At 41.4% G+C, this 20,042-nt stretch overlaps 1 protein-coding gene across 5 annotated transcripts in view; it reads right to left on the bottom strand.

The window, feature by feature from the left end:
- The window catches only part of PTK2 (protein tyrosine kinase 2), a 145,896-nt gene that overhangs the window by 68,373 nt on the left and 57,481 nt on the right, over window positions 1–20,042 (bottom strand). For 3 of the 5 annotated variants that reach the window (XM_072410620.1, XM_072410622.1, XM_072410621.1), the window contains exons 1-2: window positions 10,594–10,610; window positions 10,459–10,511 (exon numbers count right to left, since the gene is read on the bottom strand). Coding sequence is in view for 1 of the 5 variants with exons in the window: in XM_072410626.1 (XP_072266727.1) it covers window positions 10,459–10,511; window positions 19,334–19,473 (193 nt within the window). In the remaining 4 variants the exon portion in view is untranslated. Of the gene's footprint in view, window positions 1–10,458; window positions 10,512–10,593; window positions 10,639–19,333; window positions 19,474–20,042 lie in introns of those variants that run through there. The other 2 variants (XM_072410626.1, XM_072410624.1) reach the window with 2 other exon arrangements.

The following is a 20,042-nucleotide window of genomic DNA, read 5'->3' as shown; positions in this document are numbered from 1 at the left end:
TTCCGCAGACAAGGTAAAAAAGTTTTAGCAACAGATCCGGAAGAAAAGGTTTCTGCTAATATAGAGATACAACTGTATTATTACCAATGAATATGCACACAATGCAACACCCAAAACCACAATAACAAACTATACACATCATGCAGGAACCAAGGAGGTTGAACAGAGTGTAAGAACAGCCAAGGAGGACTGTACACGGCGGTTAGTCAGCAGCCAAGACACGCCGTGCGCTACCCTTCAGTGGAGAATCGTTGGAACAAAGGAGGAATGGAAGGAAACGCTTGGTTTTGTGAGCTTTGGGCAATGATGGGCTGGAATCTTCACTAACAACTACAGGGAACATAGGAGAGAAGAGGAGAAGAGGAGATGAGGAATACAAAGTTACACCATTGTAAGCAAGTCTAAACTTCTATCAGAGAAACATAAAAGTTTGTAGATAAAAAAAACTCAAGTATATAACATGGTAAGAACAGCCAGCCTGGTGCCTGTCTAGCAGGTAGGTCAGCTCCATCAGTGAGTTTCTTGCAAACTATTGAACAATGACATATAAATGAAGAAGCTTATCCAAGAATAGCTACAAAATGTTACATATATAAAGTTTTATGCCAAAATTTTACAACACTTGCTGATTTAACACACATATTAAGCTGTAAAAACTGCTTAAAAGGTAAAAAGGTGCTGCCAGCAGCAGTCCATCTTCACCTTGATATTAAAGCACAGAACACAGTGGATTGCTATATGAAACCTTCTTCTGTTTCAGTTTTCAATACCCATGCCAGAATCTATTTTCTTTTCACGGTGTATCCCCTAATTGGATAATATCTGTTGAGTGACACTGGAAAGAGTAATTGTGCACTTAGCTATGTACTACCATCTCTCACCACTAGATGGCAATGCAATGTCAGGAAGACCGCTTCTGTTCTCCTTATGTATTGGGATGGATCAAGTCTGCACAATGAATAAATCCTTTATGCTGCAAGACAAATAGCCATCAGCAAGGTAGTAGAAGTAAGGAAGGCTAAACTTAAACAGAAGTCAATGTTCCTATTTTTGTAGCAGAGTCTGCTGTGTTTCCAGAGTACTCAAAACCAACACATTTTCAACTCCCAGTTTGGTAGGAATGTGATGAACTTAAAAGTTTAGGTAAATCCAATCGACAAAATGCTATTGAAGCTTTAAAATTCTTCCAGGTCATTTGCAAAATGTTTTTTTAAATTGAAGCTTTCTTGATCCTTTTATGAAGGTCCTTGTTTGGGTTCTCCTGGTATAGGGTGACCATGTTCTATCAGGATTTCCCAATTGTGTGTCTGCGTTGTCACTACAATGTAAATTTCAGCACATATATGCAGGTATGGTCCACTGTTGTCACCCTTAGAAAACCTGCTTCATGAACTTGCATTGCTGAATGGTGGACAGAAAGATGCTGTAAAGCAGCTAAAGCAAATCTGCAGCACTGTGATGCAACAACATAAGAAAAAAGTGCAAATACTTTTACAAAATGGCCTTGATTTAAGATATAAAAAAGTGTGAGATACCCGCATGAAATGCAGCCTGACCTACAAGGATTACCAGTGGTGAATCAATGATTTGGAGATCTCACTAACGGACACTGAGACATTCTAGTTAAATCCCTCATCTGTGACCAGCCGAGCCGAAATACAGAAATGATACCTAGAGGTGGCTCCAAAAAGGAGCCGTGTGTGGTTGGGATGCTGATTAAAGGAAATTAATATACATGCACAGCCTAATGCCATCATATGAAAAGTAATAAAGATGGTGAAGGCTTCAGGGGTTCTAGCACAACTGATACAACTGGCTGGACCCCGACTTTTTTTACATGCAAGAAGTCTCAGTGCCAGAGTTTTATCAGCCTCTTGCATATCCCTGGACAGCTGCATGTAGATTGGGAGAGGAAGGGACAGCTCTAGGAGTCAGATGTGCTGCAAGCAAACTTATCGATAGGAAAGAAGAGTGAATAGGGAGATGATTTAATCTCTCTGCTGTAGTCCCTACATTGTCCAATCAGCAGCCCCAAATTGTACCAAAGAATATTATTTCATCAAGTTTGCTGTACACAATTTTTGTTAGTAAAATCAATCTTTTAAGATCATGAATTAACAAGCGCTGTACATATTATGTTCTACAGAGGAGAGGAAGAGCGAGCCGCACCCCAGCCTGTTCTCTTCAATTGATATCCATAATGTTTATTCCCAATTCCCGTTCACTGATTTGCCATGGTGGAATGCTGACCAACATTGGACGACCGCTGTACGTAAGTGATGATTGTCTGGTGTGTGTACACAACACGCTTTTATCACCAGCTGTGTCATAGTGCAAATACTAAAACAATAACCAAACAGAAACAAAAAGAAATCACTAAAAAGCCACTAAAAAGCCCTACAAAGATTGTTTTGGCTTTCCTTCGCTGACCCGAAATCCCCTCTCCTCATTTGTGCTCTTGCTGGATTTACCCATAATAGAAGAAGAGGTGGCAGCAGTTGATGCCCGACTTGCCCCGTTAACCCCAGTATAGGTTGCCCCGTATCCAGCGCACACCTTTCCTAGCACTGAACATAGTTTGGCAATTTTTTTTTATATTTATATTCAGGATTCCAATCTCAAAAAGCAAAAGTTGGGTAAAGTAACCTAGCAGACAAGGACAGAAATGTTCCAAAAAATTTACCATTTTGGTGATATCCTAAAAACATTATAAGCAGCAGCCCTGGAATTTCCAGCACTTACTGCTCAGCATTCATCTCACACAGAGCTGAGATCCTGGAACCAGGTTCTTCCCGGTAAACAGTCATTAATGAAGTGGCAGAACGGAGGAGACAAGGATTCCTTTCACAGGCGGGCACAGAGCCCCTGTTCACAGCTCCGGAGCCCAGCTACAAAACAGAGAAGTCACTGTAGTGTGCACACAGACATGCCTGCATGTCCCCGGCTGGATCCGCTGACGGTTCAGTGTCAACTTTTACCTACTGAGAAACATAAATAAGCTCCGGCTGTAGAAGAGACAGCAAAATACTGGCAAATACATTATAAGAACTGTTAGAAATGTAAGTTACACAAATTTTTTGTACAGCACAATAGCAGGAATAAACATCTAACGTACGCTGCAGAAACACATCGGCAGATTGGATCCAGGACTTCCAAAGTGGTCTTTGCAAACATTAAGGCTTGCTCTGTGACAACATGTGTTATATGCATTGGGGTGCGGCAGTGTAATTCATGTCCTGTGAAACAATGAACTACTATGAGTTTTTGTGAGTTGTATTATAAAAAAAAAAAATGGTGCAACAGGTAATGGAGGGGGATGATTGCTGGGTGGAAACTCAATGGATAAGGAGGGTGCTATTAGCAACAATGTGTACCCAGGGGCTATCAGGAGCACAAAGTTATCCAATTAAAGCAGAACTAAAGTTCTACTTTTAAGTTTCCACGACCAGGCAGGTTATTTTTGAAGAAAGGAACAGAACATGTCCCTTGTGTGCCTGTCCCTTCTGCAGTAATTACTTCTACCTGCTGGGCTGCGTATGCTGGGAATTAATTAACTCTCATACACCTACGTGGGGGTAATGTCATCCAGGTCATGTGACCAAGCTTTCAGCCTATCATGAAGTGCATTCTGAAGCATTATGCAGGGAACAGATATTAGGAGACAGCAGCACTCCACTCCCTGCAGTTTATAAAAGACCCATATACATGGTTTCCATACTGGAGCAGAGGGCAGAATCAATTTATGGTCCTATTCTTACCCTTAGGGAAGTTTACGTATAAAAGATTCTGTCTGCAGAATTATTTTGCTTGAAGATTATCTTCCAATAATAACTATGACATTCTACATTTTTTTTTTGCAATTTTTGGTGCATCATTCAATAATTTCTTCAGTAATCTGCAGCTTTGCATTGTTTTCATAGGATGGACTGAGCAGGTAATGAAGGTCAGTTTGTAAAGTGATTGGCACTGCAATAGTTTGAGGCATTTCTATGGCAATATCAGCTATGTGTTTACTTATAGCTAGAAAACAAATTATACCCCACAGGTGACATATTGGTGTTACTGAATGCAAACAGAGTTTCAGGGGTTATGCACAGGAAGTCGATCAGGGATCCAAAGCATTGCACAAAGCTGACAGTTTAGCTTGTTTCTGGTACTGTGAGCTGGAACAATTCTGGGTAGCTGTTATCAGGTAAAAAGGGATTTGGGGTATTTAGGGAGTAGTGGTGTCACTGTGCTGGCTGGTGTGCTTTAGGCTATGTACATAGGTCAGTCTGATAATTGCGTTGATTAAAGACAAGTATCTGGCGTGTGTACGCAGCTTGTCATTTATGGATCCATCCAGGCGGTTCCACAAACGATCGCAATGAAAGTGAAGAAGAGAGAGAGTGCAGCGGGGTGCCGCTCAGTCATCCCCCCCCCCACCCCCCCCCAATGAGCAGAACGGTGCTGTATGTACAGTTCTCATTCTTTTGTCGTTGGAAAGTAACTTTCAACTATTGCACGTGTGTACCCAGCCTTAGCCAGTGAAATCACAGATCACGTAAAAGACTTCAATAGCTTTGGCAAAGCAAGTGAGAAAATAAGAAGTAGTGAGATAAGAATATGAACTGCACAAACTTGCCTGAACTTTTACAGCAGGCAAAGCCAGCATATCCCGAGGGTCAGTGGGAGGATGAGCTAAAGCATATCTGTCAGCTGCACATTCTGATCTCATTATGACATCACCATGTGATCTTTCCTTGCAATCTGAAATACACAAACCTCCTATGCTGTGCACAACAGAGAGAATTACAGAGCCAGCTGTCCAATCAGGTCATGCCTGACCATTTCCAGCAGCCTGGGTGGCACCGGGCAAAGGCTGGCTATTTTTGTGCCAAGACCTGGGGATTACCTATGGAGAAGCAGTAACAAGCCTGCTTATAGGAAGGATATTTTTTCTTTTTTCTGCTGCGTATACAAAAACACTTCCTCAATAAGCCTCAGTCTAAAGCTGCGTACACAAGTAAAGCTGCGTACACACTTCCAATTTTTATCTTTGGAAATGAACGACGAACGAACGACGAACGATCGATTGGGCAAAAATCGTTCGTAAAAAAAGTAACCAACGACGCCGACGAACGAGAATAGTCGCTGGAAATGAACGACCGGACCGGCGGATCGGATTGGACGACGATCGTTTACCATCTATCGTGTGTACGGTCGTTCATTGATCGCCCATGGTCTGAGCATGCGTGGTGAACGAACGTTCACTCACTTCCTGTGGTGCACGTCACTTGCTGTATCGTTCAAACGATCGCATCTATTGTGTGTACAATATCTGCGAACGATCGTGTCGTTATCTGCATGTACAGGATCGGTGCTATACGATCGTTCGCAGATATCGTGCAGGATCGTTCGTCGTTCGTTTACCAACGATAATTATTGGAAGTGTGTACGTAGCTTAAGACTTGAAGAATCTTTTATGATCCTTTACAACGACAAAGACTGAAAGATGCATCAACCAGCGTTTGGTACATACAGCACCATTCTGCTCTATGGAGAAGGGGGAATGAGCGAGCGGCACCCAGTTGTGCCCTTCTCCCCTTCGCTTGTATTACGGTAGTTCGTGGATAGGCCAGGACAGATCCATGAACGACGTCGGACGATCACTGTACACACGCCAGATCAGAGAATCATCTGACGTGTGTACATAGCCCAGCATGGTGGACAATGCAATAGAAATATAATTTATATCAATAAATATAATCTGTGGGTTGGACCAGTGTTTATTCAGAGGTAAGATAAGTCTGCAGAAAATTGCCACCAGGAAGCTTCTGGTAGTATCACAAGGTATTTCCAGAACCCCTGCTAGAGTGTTATTAGTGTTATGTCGGTGTGGACACCATGCCATGGCTCGGAATTATTATTATTAAAATGGATTTATATTGCCCCAACATATGATGCAGCCGTGTACATTAAATAGGGGTTGCAAATGACAGACAGATACAGTGACATAGGAGGAGGAGAGGACGCTGCCCAGAAGAGCTTACAATCTAGGAGGTGGGGGAAGTATCACACCATGGGAGAGTTTGAGATAAATACCTTTGTGTCCACTATCTACTGAAGAATTATGCTGACCTAGCCAATGTACATCCAGTTCGATAATTTTATTTTACTAAACGTTTTGTTCATATGTCTGGTAAATCAGCCACATTCTCCAATTACTGCAGAACGAAATGCATGCAATGTCTGCTGGGAGCCCAGTTCCCAACTTGGATGCCATGGATCGCAAAGAGCCAATGCACAATATCATTACAATAGTTGTGTGCATGTAAAAAATATAAATATTTATACCCCAGTTTGTGCATGGGTGTGTTGCATTAGACAATCAACTCATTTAAAAAGGGTCAGTCCAAGGAAAAATAGGTTCTGTGTGCAATAAACATTGAATGTGAGTCCAAAAGATCTGCACCGAGTTCTATTATTGCATGGTGTGATCGAACTCTGCAAACCAGGCTATTTATGTACGATAAGTTTTTTTTAATTTAAGCTTTAATATTCTTTGAAAATATTTTTCTGCTTTGACAAAAACAGCCCACGTGTAATGAGCACTGCGTTCAGTAAAATTCAAAACGATGAAACAGAATCAAGAGCTGATGTATTTAGGGAACGCTTCAACACCAAAGAGCCCGAGGCAGCCAAAAAAATGATATCATTGCTACTTCCTCGCATCTACTGTTCCCTGTGCCAGCGCTCTATAAACAGCTCATTTCCTTCCAAGAGATGAATTAAAGCACATTCAAATCTCCCAACTTGCTGCACAAATGCTATACGTCAGCAGGGCTGGCCAGGATCATGGTGCCAGGTTGCCAATGTACGCAAAAATATCTAGAACCAATACCAAATTCCTCCGAGCCTCTTATTTGCTTTCTGGCAAAATGCAGCAACAAATGTGAGCAATACCATGGATATGACATATTCTGATCCCTATTGTTCCTTCTGCTGTGCTTTTTATGATAATTTTATAAGTAAGTGAAGAAAAAGGAAAATGTCTTCTCTCTCAGAGGTCAAGTATACCTAAATCTCAGTAATGGCATCCCACAGTCTCGTTTCACCTACTTGCATGCTCTACACGTATGCTACTTTCAGCAGGGTTGGCTGCAAGCTGGGCCAGATTTCCTAAGGCTGACCATGCCGGGCCAGATTTCCTAAGGCCGACCATGCCGGGCCAGATTTCCTAAGGCCGACCATGCCGGGCCAGATTTCCTAAGGCCGACCATGCTCCTAAGGCCGACCGCGCTGGGCCAGATTTCCTAAGGCCGACCGCGCTGGGCCAGATTTCCTAAGGTCGACCGCGCTGGGCCAGATTTCCTAAGGTCGACCATGCTGGACCAAATTTCCTTAGGCCGACCATGCTGGACCAAATTTCCAAATGCTGACACTGCTGGACCAGATTCCATTGTCATGTTTCAGCATGGCAGCTTCTAGTCAGCACCAGGGTCACATGTAACCAAAGTTTTTTTTAAGCTGGGTGGTGGCCCCTGTATTGTAACAGGTGCCTGGTGGAGCATCCAGCTGGGAAGAACACTGGGCTATGCAGCCAAAACCATCCACCTAACATTGTGTAGGTCTTCCTTGTTCCACTAAAACAAACCCTGACTATTCTTTCAATGCATGGAATTCACTAAAGGTGTCCTGTGGTATTTGGCACCAAGGCATTAGCAGTAAATCCTTTAAAATCCCACTGTCTGTCATTTCCCTTAATTCATCCTGAAGTTCTCTCTTTCCCAGGCCTACCACATGTTCTAAAACAAAATGTGCTTTATCAGACTGCCCCACCATCTCCCAATGAGTCATAGTCCAGTTCTTTCCTACGCCAACCCCCTACATATTCTCTAAAATAAAATGAGATTCATCAGACCAAGCCACCCTCTTCCACTGCTCCATGGTCCAGTTCAGATGCTCATGTGCACGTTACAGATAGGTACTTTTACAAGCGAATTTGCACGGTGTATTTTAATAACTTTCTTTTATGGCAGGCATCACATTTTTTTCAGTAATTTGTACAAAAGTTCATCTGTAGGATCATATAAGACGAGCTAGAGAACCACATCCCCTGATGATCCTATTGTCAGTTGACTGGTTGTCCTTTGTTGGGCCGCTTTGGTAAGTACTTATCACTGCATACTGGAAACGTCCTAGAAGACCTAAAGTTTTGGAAGACGCTCTCACCCAGTCATCACAATCTGGCCCTTGTCAGTCACTCTGGTCCTTACTCATTTTTTCTATTACACATTTGTTTCTTGACAGGGGCCATTGTAACCAGATAATCAATCAATGTTAATACATCACCTGCCAGTGTTTTTTTTGTTTTGGCTGTGTATGTTGTGTATGAAACTACAGTGACTGGCTTTGTATGTAGTTTGCCTTCTAAAAGCAAAACACAATTTAAAAAAAAAAAAAAAAGTTTTTCTAATAGCCAACAGCAACCTGATTCTTCCCTTTCCCCCCCTAACTATTACCTGCTGAAAGAAGGATTTTCATTTAGCACTGGAAAGGTACCAGAATAGCGTCACTAAATCACTAAAACGCAGGCATAGGAAGCCTAACGCTGGATTATTATACGATGGCGTTACAGCAAACCTAACTGGGGCAGGAAGATTTGTCACTTGACCTTTGCATCAGTGTGCTTTAAATGGCAAGAGGATGATTATTTGCTAGCAAAGGCTGTTTGGAGGAGATGCTGTAGTGAAAATTTAGTAAGAAGGGTGACTCACTTGGAACAAATTACTGATATCCCATTCATAATTATCTGCCAAGGGCTTTAAAAGCAGCTATTTTGTATCTGTACCATGACAGAGGCTCTATAATCATTGGATAAGGGATGCAAAAATGCTGTACGGTACCTTTCTGTACATTTCTATGTTTGTTGTTTTTTTATCTACTTTTACAATAAATTGATCATTGCCTTTTTTTACTGCAAACTTCCTACCAGAAGTTTAGGATATACATTTCTTTTTACATCTACACCAATTGCAAGTTTATCATCATCTCTACAGCAAGGTCATAGTCTGGAGGAATGGAAGAGTTTATTGAATATGTTAAAAACCAGACACTATTATTTCTCCATGATATTAAAGGAATCAGAAATGTTTGCTTGTGGCACTAAACTACATCCAATATCTGGATGCAAAACCTTCAGTGAATGATTCACAACAAGCCTATAGATCATGGGAGTCACAATTGCAGATGGCCACATGTATGTTTAGAAAGCAATTACAGAAATCATTGCTTTGGCATGATAGCCAGGCGACTAGCATTTTAGGGAGGGGAGTTCAGCAACAACAGCCTTAATATTCTTTGTTTACAGGTTTCCTCTAAATTACATACATGATAGTAGAACAGTTAACATAATAAAACCAAATTTATAGCTGTAAACCAGACCATTACAACACAACAACATACTTAATAAAGGAGATTGGACTCCAAAGAAAGTCTAAGGCACAGCTCTTGTCTGTGCACTTTAGTAATGGTCAATTGTGAAATATTCTCCTGTTTAGGATGCATTAAATAGTGAGAATATAAATGTCAGAAAAGAAAAATGCAAAATAGTACCTACCATCGAGGGCACAGAATTGAGAAAAAAAAATATGTGCCCAATGCCACAGCAATATTTATCTATTTTTGATTATCTGCTACTATTTCAAATATTTGCTGCAAGACAAATTCCATAAGGGCAAAAGGTTTGGACAGTATGGCATGGAAAACTCGAGTGTCCTGCAGAGACCTGACCACAACACCTTTGGATTGAATTGGAACTTCAGTACTTGATTTTACAAATTACATTGTCATAGAATGGGCATACATTCCCTCAGTTTCACCCTGCATTCCTGTAAAAAAATTACTAGCAAAGGCAAAAAGGGGCAATTCTATTCTCTATAGATACCCAATAACATCCAACAACCCCATTAAGTATCATGATCAGGTGTCCACAAATTTTTGTCCATGTAGTGTCACAATGGCTTTCATTCATTAAATTAACCAATTTGGAATATGCAAATATGGAATGCTAAAATAAAGTCAAATTATAATCTGCCTATTTGTTTAAGCTTTTTGGCTAAAAGTATCAAAGCGGCAAAGGGTCAGCATTACATCCTCATTTATCATAAGGAGAGGTCAACAATGTCAGCGTTTAATGACGGGCTTCCTTTTAAAATCAAGTTGCTGGGCTAGCAAGACGATAAAAGTGTAAAGGTCATGTAATGTAACAAGCACAGGAAGTTGTAGGAGAACTACAAGTACTAGCAGGTTCCTGCTCGACAGCCAAAAAGAGATTTCCTGTGTCTACCATATGTCTTGAGTTACCACTCTCCGAATATGTCCATTGCGTCAAGCTTTGCAGAGACAGGCAAGCGCCTAGTAAAAATTCATAAAAGTTTTTAAAACAACAGTTTTAGGCAGTTTGTGTGTTCCTACCTGAGACAGAGACGGTGTGTGCTCTTACTCCATGCTTCTCATTGTTGGCCAGCCTGTAGGAAGAGAGAGGATTGCATCGGTGAATGGTGCACATTTTCTGCAGTTACAGACACAGCATTCACTTTCACAAGCTACCTTCTGTAATGAGCAAGATAGATCCATTCCACACCAAGAGACGAAGGGGTGGGGGGGAACAAGGGACAGTATTGAAAGACGAGGGGTAAACACAGCTGGCTCCACCCAGAGGACTGTGATTTAACCAGGAATTGACTTGCAGCGGCAGCACGTCATGGGAGGATATGTCAGGAATTTACTCATTTTACAGCCAGGCTGCAGAAATGACACAACTTGTCATCTGTTAACTCGTTTCCAGCCGGTCAGTTTTAGCTAGAATTTCCTAAAAACAATTTTTGCAGGATCTTGAGTTTTAGAACACTAGAGTTTTGTAAGGAGTAAGGGTTAAAAAAAGACAATAATACAGGACGACGTGTTCATGCTTATGAGCGTATGTGGCTTTTACTTCCTGTGTTGCTTGGACACCCAAACCGGTTAATCTCTTCAATGACCAAAGAGTAGTTTACTGCTACATTAACAGACCTTGTCTTGTTTTCAAGTTCCTTAATGCTGAACTCCAGGCAAACATAGAAACGCACAGATGAAATGCATATACGGGAGCGGTTTTACCTGGATTCTCATTTCTGTTCATCCATTATTGAGATTTACGCAGCTCTACCATGCAGCACAGCTTTGTCTGACATGGCAGAAGACACAATTTTTCCAAGCTGCACTATTAGGCTCCGTACACACGTCAGATGATTTCCGTCCGATAATCGCCTCAGGGCTATTGAATGAGAATCTGACGTGCGCACAGTGCTTGTCATCCGTCCTGGCGGATACATGGATGAAGAACGATCATAATGAAAGTAAAGGGGAGAGAACGCAGTGGGGGCCCTCCCTCATTCTTTCCCTCCCCTGTCCATACAGCAGAATGACGCTGTATCTATAGCGCTCGTTCAGTCTTTTGTCATTAGAAAGGATCATGAAAGATCCTTTACAATGAAAATTATTGCATGTGTGTACTCAGCCATAGATCTCATCACCACCACATAATTGTTTGACATTGTAAAAAAAAGAAGCAACAGACTGATGAACTTACCTGTGAACTTGTGCTTTCTCCATGCTCCATGTTCCATGCACCGAGGAGCTAACTGGCTCTTTGTATTGCTTCTTTCTACCCCCATCTAATCTTTGTTGTATAGAAACTGCAGGAGTTTGATACCAAGCAAATTCAAATGACTTGCTTGTATTAAAAGAGAAATTACACTTAAATTAGAAAAAAATGTGGGAAGCCAGATAAATCATTGCAGATGGGACAGGTGATGTCCCTTCTGCAATATATATACATATCTGCCTGTGCACAATCTTTTCTGAAATGCATGCTGAAGTGTTCAATGCTAGGTATCTCAGCATTCCCCCAGCTGTCAGGAACGAATTAAATACCATGAACATGTGCAGAAGTTGAATCATTACGGGCCCACACGCATGTGCAGGAGTTATCATTATATATCATTCCAGCCTGGCCAATCAGGATGGCTGAAGATCTGGAAATGGACCCGGTGAAGGTGGTGGTCCTGTCACAGAGAACTTTTGATAATGCAGGTAAATAATTGTATTGCAGAAGGGATATTATCTGACACTTCTGCAGTAAACAACTTTCCTGCTAAAAATCTAAGTTTCCACTTTAATAAATACAGAGCTGCTTGATTATTTTTTATATTAGAAGTTTAGATTTAAAATATATTTTGAGAAATAAGAAATAATTATTTACATACCTTTCGTCCATTACTCCCTTTATATATATACACATCCAGGTATGCTGTACCATACCAGACTCTCTTCTTGTTTCGACAATGCAGTGTTTGTACCCTTAATGGTCTATCATCAGTCCCAGGCTGTTGTGTGCATGGGGCACTTTGCTCCTATGTAAGCAGGATCAGTTTTAACTAGAATTTCCTGAAAGATTCCTTTGACAGGAGTGTTTCTGAACACTAGACTTTAGAGTAAGGATTTAAAAAAGTGATGATAGAGATGGCTGTGTGCACATTTTTACATGCAAGAGCATTTGTAGCTTTTACTTCCTGCATTTCTCCACCGGTGCCCGGTAGACATATATGTCCAGGTACAAGGGAACATACAAGGCTCTCTCTTTGCTCCTACAATGCAATGCTCATTCCCCTCAGCGGAACCTAGGGACCCGAATTCCCCACCTTTTGATACAAGTCCTCCCCAACCACCCATTCAATAATCATCAATGGCCAACTCTGTGGGAAACTGGTCCTGGCAGAGGGCTGGGGAATTATAATTTTTATTATTAAAGTAAAACAAAATCACAGAGGCACATGGAAAAAATAGGTTTCAGAATCACAAAGGTAGTAAGCGATGCTTTATGACTTCTATAGCAAGAGTAAGGCTACGTACACACTCCAGATGATTATCGTGCCATAATTGCTTAAGGGCCGATTCGGAAGAGAATCTGCTGTGTGTACAACGCTCGACGTCTGCCGTCTGTGGATGCCCCAGGACGGATGATGGAGCAATAGTAATGAAAGTGAAGGGGAGAAAGCACAACGGGGTGCCACTTTCTTGAAGAACAATGCTGTATGTACAGCGCTCGTTCATGCATCATTTAGTCTTTTGCCCTTGGAAAGGATTGTGAAAGATCCATTCCAATGATAATTATTGAATGTGTGTATGCAGCCTTAGGAGGGGTCTTGCTGGGGGTAACCTTCAGCTCAGCAAAGATTTAGAAAATGTGCATTAGAATTCTTTAGTACTCCAAACTGTAGCACAGCGGGGACGTAAACCTCTTTTTATACAAACCATCACCAAGGCAGCTCAAACATGACTGCGCATGTCGGCTGCAGAGAGCTGTGCCTAACTGCACACGAAGCATTGCACAGTCTCACACAGGCTACATACAGCCTTGTAGGTCTCAATGTAGATTTCATTGTCAAATGCAGGTGATTTTTGGTGGTGAAAGCAAAAAAAAACAGTCAAGCTTAGCGCATATCATACCGATGGCATTTTTTGATAATTTGGCACTTGTGCTGTACATTGGCACACACGATTAACAGTTGAGACAACAGGTAAAATCTGCAACTCTTTACAGGACACCTGGTGTTGCCCATATCTCGCCTAAAAGCAGGCTAATACAAAAACTTAAAAAACTTTTTGTTTTTTTCATTCTGGATAAAATAGGGAAGCATTAGGCCTAAGCCAGGTTTGTATTGCTAGGTGGCCTATTTGTCCTATTGGCCATTGTCACCAGGACGGGAAGTTATAGGAACATCCAAACCTTTAATGCTATGTACAGATGTTTGGCTGGGTACACACATTCAATAATTGTCATTGGAAAAGATCTTTCACAATGCTTTCCAGTGGCAAAAGACTGCATGATGCATGTACGAGCTCTGTACATACAGCACTGTTTTGCTCTATGGAACGAAAGATGGAGCGGAACCTAGCTGTGCTCTCTTCCTTTCATTTCTATTACAATCGTTGTTCATCTGTGGATTCACCAGGACGGATCCATGAACAACAAGCGTTGTACACACACCAGACTCTCATAGTCCATTATAAGACGACAATCATCTGATGTGTGTACGTAGCCTTAGATTTCCTATGCTGGAAACGTTTTTGTGATTGTTTCTAGTGACTGGAGAATGAATAAGAGCTATACACACCGCACATATTTATTCTATGGGAAGGGGAGGACAAATGACAGGGCACCCTGCTGTGCTCTTTTCCATAGGAAAGTACACTGGCCCTGTTCAGATGTTCATTGATCTGCCAGGACAGATGGGGGGGACTCTGTATACATGCTAGATTTACTGCTAGAGACAACTAAAACATCTTGTGTGTACAAAGCTTAAGCCATAACTCGAACAAGAGAGTAAACTATCCAAGACAATACCTGTTTTGGTGACAACTTCGATAAAACCTTGTAAAATTAGCAAGGGCGTTATCACTGTGCTGTACATGGCCTGTGCAGGGTGCAGAGCTGTAAGAAGAACCTAGCAGGTTACCCCTAGAAAACTACAGGAGGGGGCAGATACAAGACCAGACACCCTGCACAAGAAGAGAGCAGCAGTAACGGGTCTTACACAAAGTTTTTCATTTGATTACTGCACAGATTTAGAATACAAAAAGGACTCCAGGATACAAAAAAAAGCTGCATACACACGTAAGACTTTTGTAGTTGAAAAGGATCTTTCATGATCCTTTCCAACGACAAAAGACTGAAGGATGCATGAACGAGAGCTGTACATACATTGCCATTCTGCTCTATGGAGAGGGGAGAAGGAGCAAGCGGCACCCCGCTGCACTCTTTCGACTTCACCTACATAACCATTGTTATTTCTTCCCACCCGGCTTAAAAAAATTTCTGGGTTGAGCACTCTAATGTGTGGCCATATCAGAATACCTTAAAGTGGTATTAAAGTTCCATTTTTATGTTTTCATGATCGGGAAGGTCAATACTGCAGAAAGTGACAGGGAATTCCCCTTCTGCAATAATCCCTCCTACCCGCCTGATTGCTCTGAGAATCTTCTAAAAAGCCACCCAGGATACCCAGAAATCTCAGCTCCATTGCACATGCCTGTAATGAACAAACATGCGCGAGTTAGGTCATCCTGGCCTGGCTAATCAAAGTGTCTTAAGATCGCCTACAGAAAAAAGATGGCAGCGCCCTTTCTAAACACCCCAAACCTTCTGTGTTCTATTTCTTGCCACCAAGTGTGATTCTAAATATATGGGGGGGTAGCTAATGGTCTTTCTTTTAAAAATACTTTAATTGTATGAGATAATTACAGTATTAAACAAGACCTTTATTCACAGCTTACAGTAACATAAGCATGCGGAAACCATTTATTTTCTTTATTGAAGACTTAAGTTTGCGTGTGATGACTCTGCTTTTGCAAACACAGTGATCACACAATCAGTAACCAGTTTCCTATAATTAGTGTGGACCGAAATGGTAAGGCTGTCACCTTAGGGATGATATCGGACCAGAATCTGGCATCCTGGTGGGTCCACAAATGACCGTAATGAAAGTAAAGGCGAAAGAGCACAGTGGGGTGCCGCTCCGTTGTTCTTCCCCCTCACCTCTCGATAGAGAAGAATTGCGCTGTACTGTACATGCATAGTTCTGTCTTTTGTCATTGGAAAGGATCGTGAAAGATCCTATCCCATGTCAATTATTGAACCTATGTACGTAGCCTAGCCGCAGCAGGTCTGACTTCCAGAAAGTATTGGGAAGTAGCTATCACAGGAAGGACAATATTAGGACTATTGGAGTGTTTGCTCAAGAGAAACTTCTCAGAAGGACAGATTTAGCTTAAATATATTTGCAATTTTATTTTCAGTTGCATTTTGCTAGTAGTAGGTGATTTGGGAAAGGTGAGTGCACCCAGACCTTTGTTTTGGTGGAAGGTTCTCTTTAATGCAGAATGCATCCTCAGGCTCATATGACATCATAAGGAGAGGGCTCAGATGGAGTGAAGCCTCCATTAGTGCTCCAGTCTGGCCCTTAGATCTTTATCTATATAATTTAATCCTTCACAACGTTACACTTCCGCTGTAATACAGAAATAAAAGCACCGACATTGAATCTTCCTGCACATGTTACGGAATATCATATTTCACCTGTCCCACTGGGAGCCAATTACAAGCAATCAAAACATGAAACGCGAGAACAACCCCAAACCCACTAGAGGATTGCAAAGTCTGGTAATAGAAATCCGGCCTACTCACAAAGCAATGTGTTTAATGTGATCAAACTGAAGGACTGGAAAAATGGAGCCGAGGCTCAGAACAGACAATTCGCTTATAGCTGGACCTCATGTGGAGGAAAAAACAAGGCCAGACTGGGGGAGATCAGAAAAGCTATGTCTGAATATATCAATAATGTATTCCAGGCATAAGTGGCCTGAATAATTTATTCTGAGGTGGACACACTCAAATGTTACTTTGACGGATGAACAAAAACACTGGGTTGGGCATACATTTATTCTGGGGGGAAAAACTGGACCCGGGGCTCTTTGCAGTATTGATAATATCACCAAAAGTTTTAGCCCATGGTCATGTGATTGTTACTGAATTGGAAGATCAACCAATCTTTCTTCTGGAATAGAACATATCTATCTGCAAACGTATTTTTAAAAAGTATTCAAAGTGAAATAATAGAACATGATGAATGAACTAAAAGCCGGAGTTACTGGGTGACACCCAAAAGATCACTGATTAAATGGCTGCACATACAAAGTAACAACGATAAGAGAGCGTGATAAATGAAAAACTGTGGTTGGCCAGGTAAGATTTTTTTGCAGAAGAGACATTGCCTGTCCCTTTAGCAATAGGGTATATGCCTGGTCTTAGTTTTTTTTATTTTATTTAATTATAGAAAGCAATGCTTACCTAACTCTACATTTCCACAGACTTCCTTCTTGCTGGCATGGGAGGTCAAAAAGACCATGTGTTTTTCTGCTCATGTCATTCCTGTTCTCTCCAACATCATCACATAAAATGCAAGTCCTACATTCAACATGGTGATGTGTAGGAACTGTCTAGAGTCCAGAAGACCAGAAATCCATCTGCTGTGGAGCTAGGAATAAGGATACGTACACACGTGCAACTGCATGATGCATGAAAGAACGCCGTACGTTCAGCATCGTTCTGTTCTATAAGGAGGGGAGGGGGGTGAATTACGTAGCGGCACCCTGCTGCGCTCTCTCCCCTTCACTTTCATTATGATTGATCATCCTCCATGGATCCGATGAGCATGGTACACACGCCAAATTCTCAGCCCTGAGACAATTATTGGAAAGGAAACATTGAACGTGTGTACTTAGCTTAAGGCAAGCACTTCTCACAAATAGATCACCCCTAAATTAAACAAACATTTTTCTGTGCATATGAAGGGGGGCAGGAACACAGATTTCAATAATTTCACCAAACCGTTGTTCCTTTAAGCAAATTAGATTGATTAGATTCTGTCCTTCCCTAACTTAGTCCTTTTGATGTTCCTGAGCCACTAGTTTTCAGCCTTGACTGGTAAATGACAGTTGCAAATGAAAATTCAAAATGTAATTGGTGGCTGTGGGATAAATGTGGAGGATAAATGATAAATGGAGCTGGAAATGTTCCTGTCTGTTTCGCATAGCCTAAATGAACCATAACAGTAGATGAGCAGGTAGGACAAGTCCCTGGAGCCAGGTTGCCACTGAATCTGAAAAATTCCAGCTGGCAACATTTTTTGAGCCTTGTTCAGTTGGTATCCTTGATATACTTCTAACCTGGCTTCATGAAATTAAAGAGGACTAGTCTGCCATGTTCTGGAATGTAAAGACCACTGTCAAATATATCTATTTATAAAGTCAAACAACTAAGAACAAAATAGTTTCAGATGTCTCCATCACAATGTAAAAACTTCTGAGCTGTTCCAATTTAATAGAGCCCCCAAAACCCATCCTTTAAAATTCATCTCCTCATCTACTTTTGTCTCTTAAACCCACCAATCCATATCTCCCCTCCTATTGTGTGCTACATCGCCCTCCTCTTAGATTGTAAGCTTTTTTGGGCACTATTCTTTTTGGAGTCCACTGCTCCTTGTGTGTCATTGCTTGTATTCGTTATTTGCAACCTCTATTTATTGTACAATGCTGCAAAATATGTTGGCACTATAAAATTACTTTAGTGATAAAAAAATCTGCACATGTGCATGGTAAATTGTATGTTACAGACGGCAGCCAGGAAGTTGAACTGCATTCTGTGCCGTGTCCTACATACTCAAGATTGCTGCAATCTATACGTTTTGTTGCGCTGTGTACTTTCTGCTGTACATTGCATACTTTGGCCTGCTGCACGCTATATACTGTGGTGTACACTACATATCCCAGACCAAAGCATTATGTACGTCATGCTGAATCTTACAACATCTGGACCACTGGACTTGTGCAGTATGTATTAAAAAGCGATTTGGACAGAAAAGCACACCATTGAAATTAAATTTTACACAAGACAGACCTGAATGATGGATAATAAAACAAGAATTTACATCACCGGGAATTAATTTTGAACTGGGTGTGAAGAAGCTGTAGACGGTTGGCTTTCCGTGTATTTTGGCCCAACTCTTCAGTAACTGCACAAAAACACCCAGGTAGTTTCTAAAAAGTGCCGAGTGGTGCACCCAGCTAAAAGGGGCTGGGGAGAACACTGCACTAGAAGGTTCACAACCTTGGCTTTAGCACTTTAAATCACAGACTTGGTACAATGCAGGGTCTAACTTTACCAGCACATATTACCTGGTCAGTTAAGGAACTAATAAAGTCTGAGTCAGCCAACATTCTCATAATGTTAGCAATTGTAGCCCCTTTATTTCTCTCTAAACAGTTCATTTTTTAAATAGCTTCTCTCCATAATCTTTATATACAAATATACATCTTCATTAGAGAAATGAGAGAATAGCACTAGACAGTGATGAATTACACAAAGCTTCAGCGGTTCTGATAAGCTCTGTCCTCTGCTTTATAACTGAGTAATAACATTTCAAAGACGCAGCAGGAGTGCAATGCCTGTACAGTATTTAAATTAAAATCCTAATTCTAGCTGTGATGCGATGCAGCTTTGTTTATACAGAATTCTTATGTGCAGGTAATTTGAGGGGCCATCCTGTGCGGGGATCGACCCATCCTGCCATAATGCTTGGTGCAAACTGTAGATGCCTGTTACTATGCAGCCTGGAACACAAACCAGCAAAGCTCCGTTTCTTTTACTCTCCCAGATTCTGAGGACACGGAGTGGTTTGTCAGCCGGAACTGCGGCAAAGAAATCAATTTACCTTTCTGTGGCCTGATGATAAAAGATTCCGAGGCCCCGCTGACGAGTCGGCAGTATCCATCTATCAAATCCGCCATGTTTTCTGCGATGGTGAGGGACGGGGCTGTCACAGTGAGAGGCTGTGGGGGAAAAAACAAAAAAAAAAACAAAAGAGGCTTTATCATTGTGCTAGATGTGTCAGCTGCACAGTGACATCCATGTGTCAAGGACATGAACGTAATACACAGACAACAATGTCAACATTTTAACTCCTGCAAGGCTTAAGGTTAATGGCTGACAGAAATCCTGACGGAAACAAATAATTGTACATGAATGGGATTTTATTCAAGTTACACTTTAGGAATTTTCATTACAGTTGCTTTGCTAATATCAACACATTTTACAAATACAAATTTTATTGCAAAGATTTGCTGAACTTAATTTATATACTGGATACATCATTGTTTCTGGACCTTTCTAACACGGGGGCACCCTTAAAATACCCTGCTATAAATACTATACCAACAGCTTAGTTTGATTGTCAGTAGGAAGAATGTCTCTTACCTTGCTGGCCTTTGTACACACGTGCATTATTTTTCATTGGAAAGAATCTTTCCAACGTCAAATGACTGCACAATGCATGAACGAGCGCTGTACATACAGCACCATTCTATTCTATAAAGGGGGAGGGGGGAACGACAAAGCCCCC

This window comes from Pyxicephalus adspersus, chromosome 5 (assembly GCF_032062135.1).
Source record: "Pyxicephalus adspersus chromosome 5, UCB_Pads_2.0, whole genome shotgun sequence".
NCBI lineage: Eukaryota > Metazoa > Chordata > Amphibia > Anura > Pyxicephalidae > Pyxicephalus > Pyxicephalus adspersus.
The sequence above is the reverse complement of the archived record's forward strand: the minus strand, read 5'-3'. Positions and strand labels throughout refer to the sequence as shown.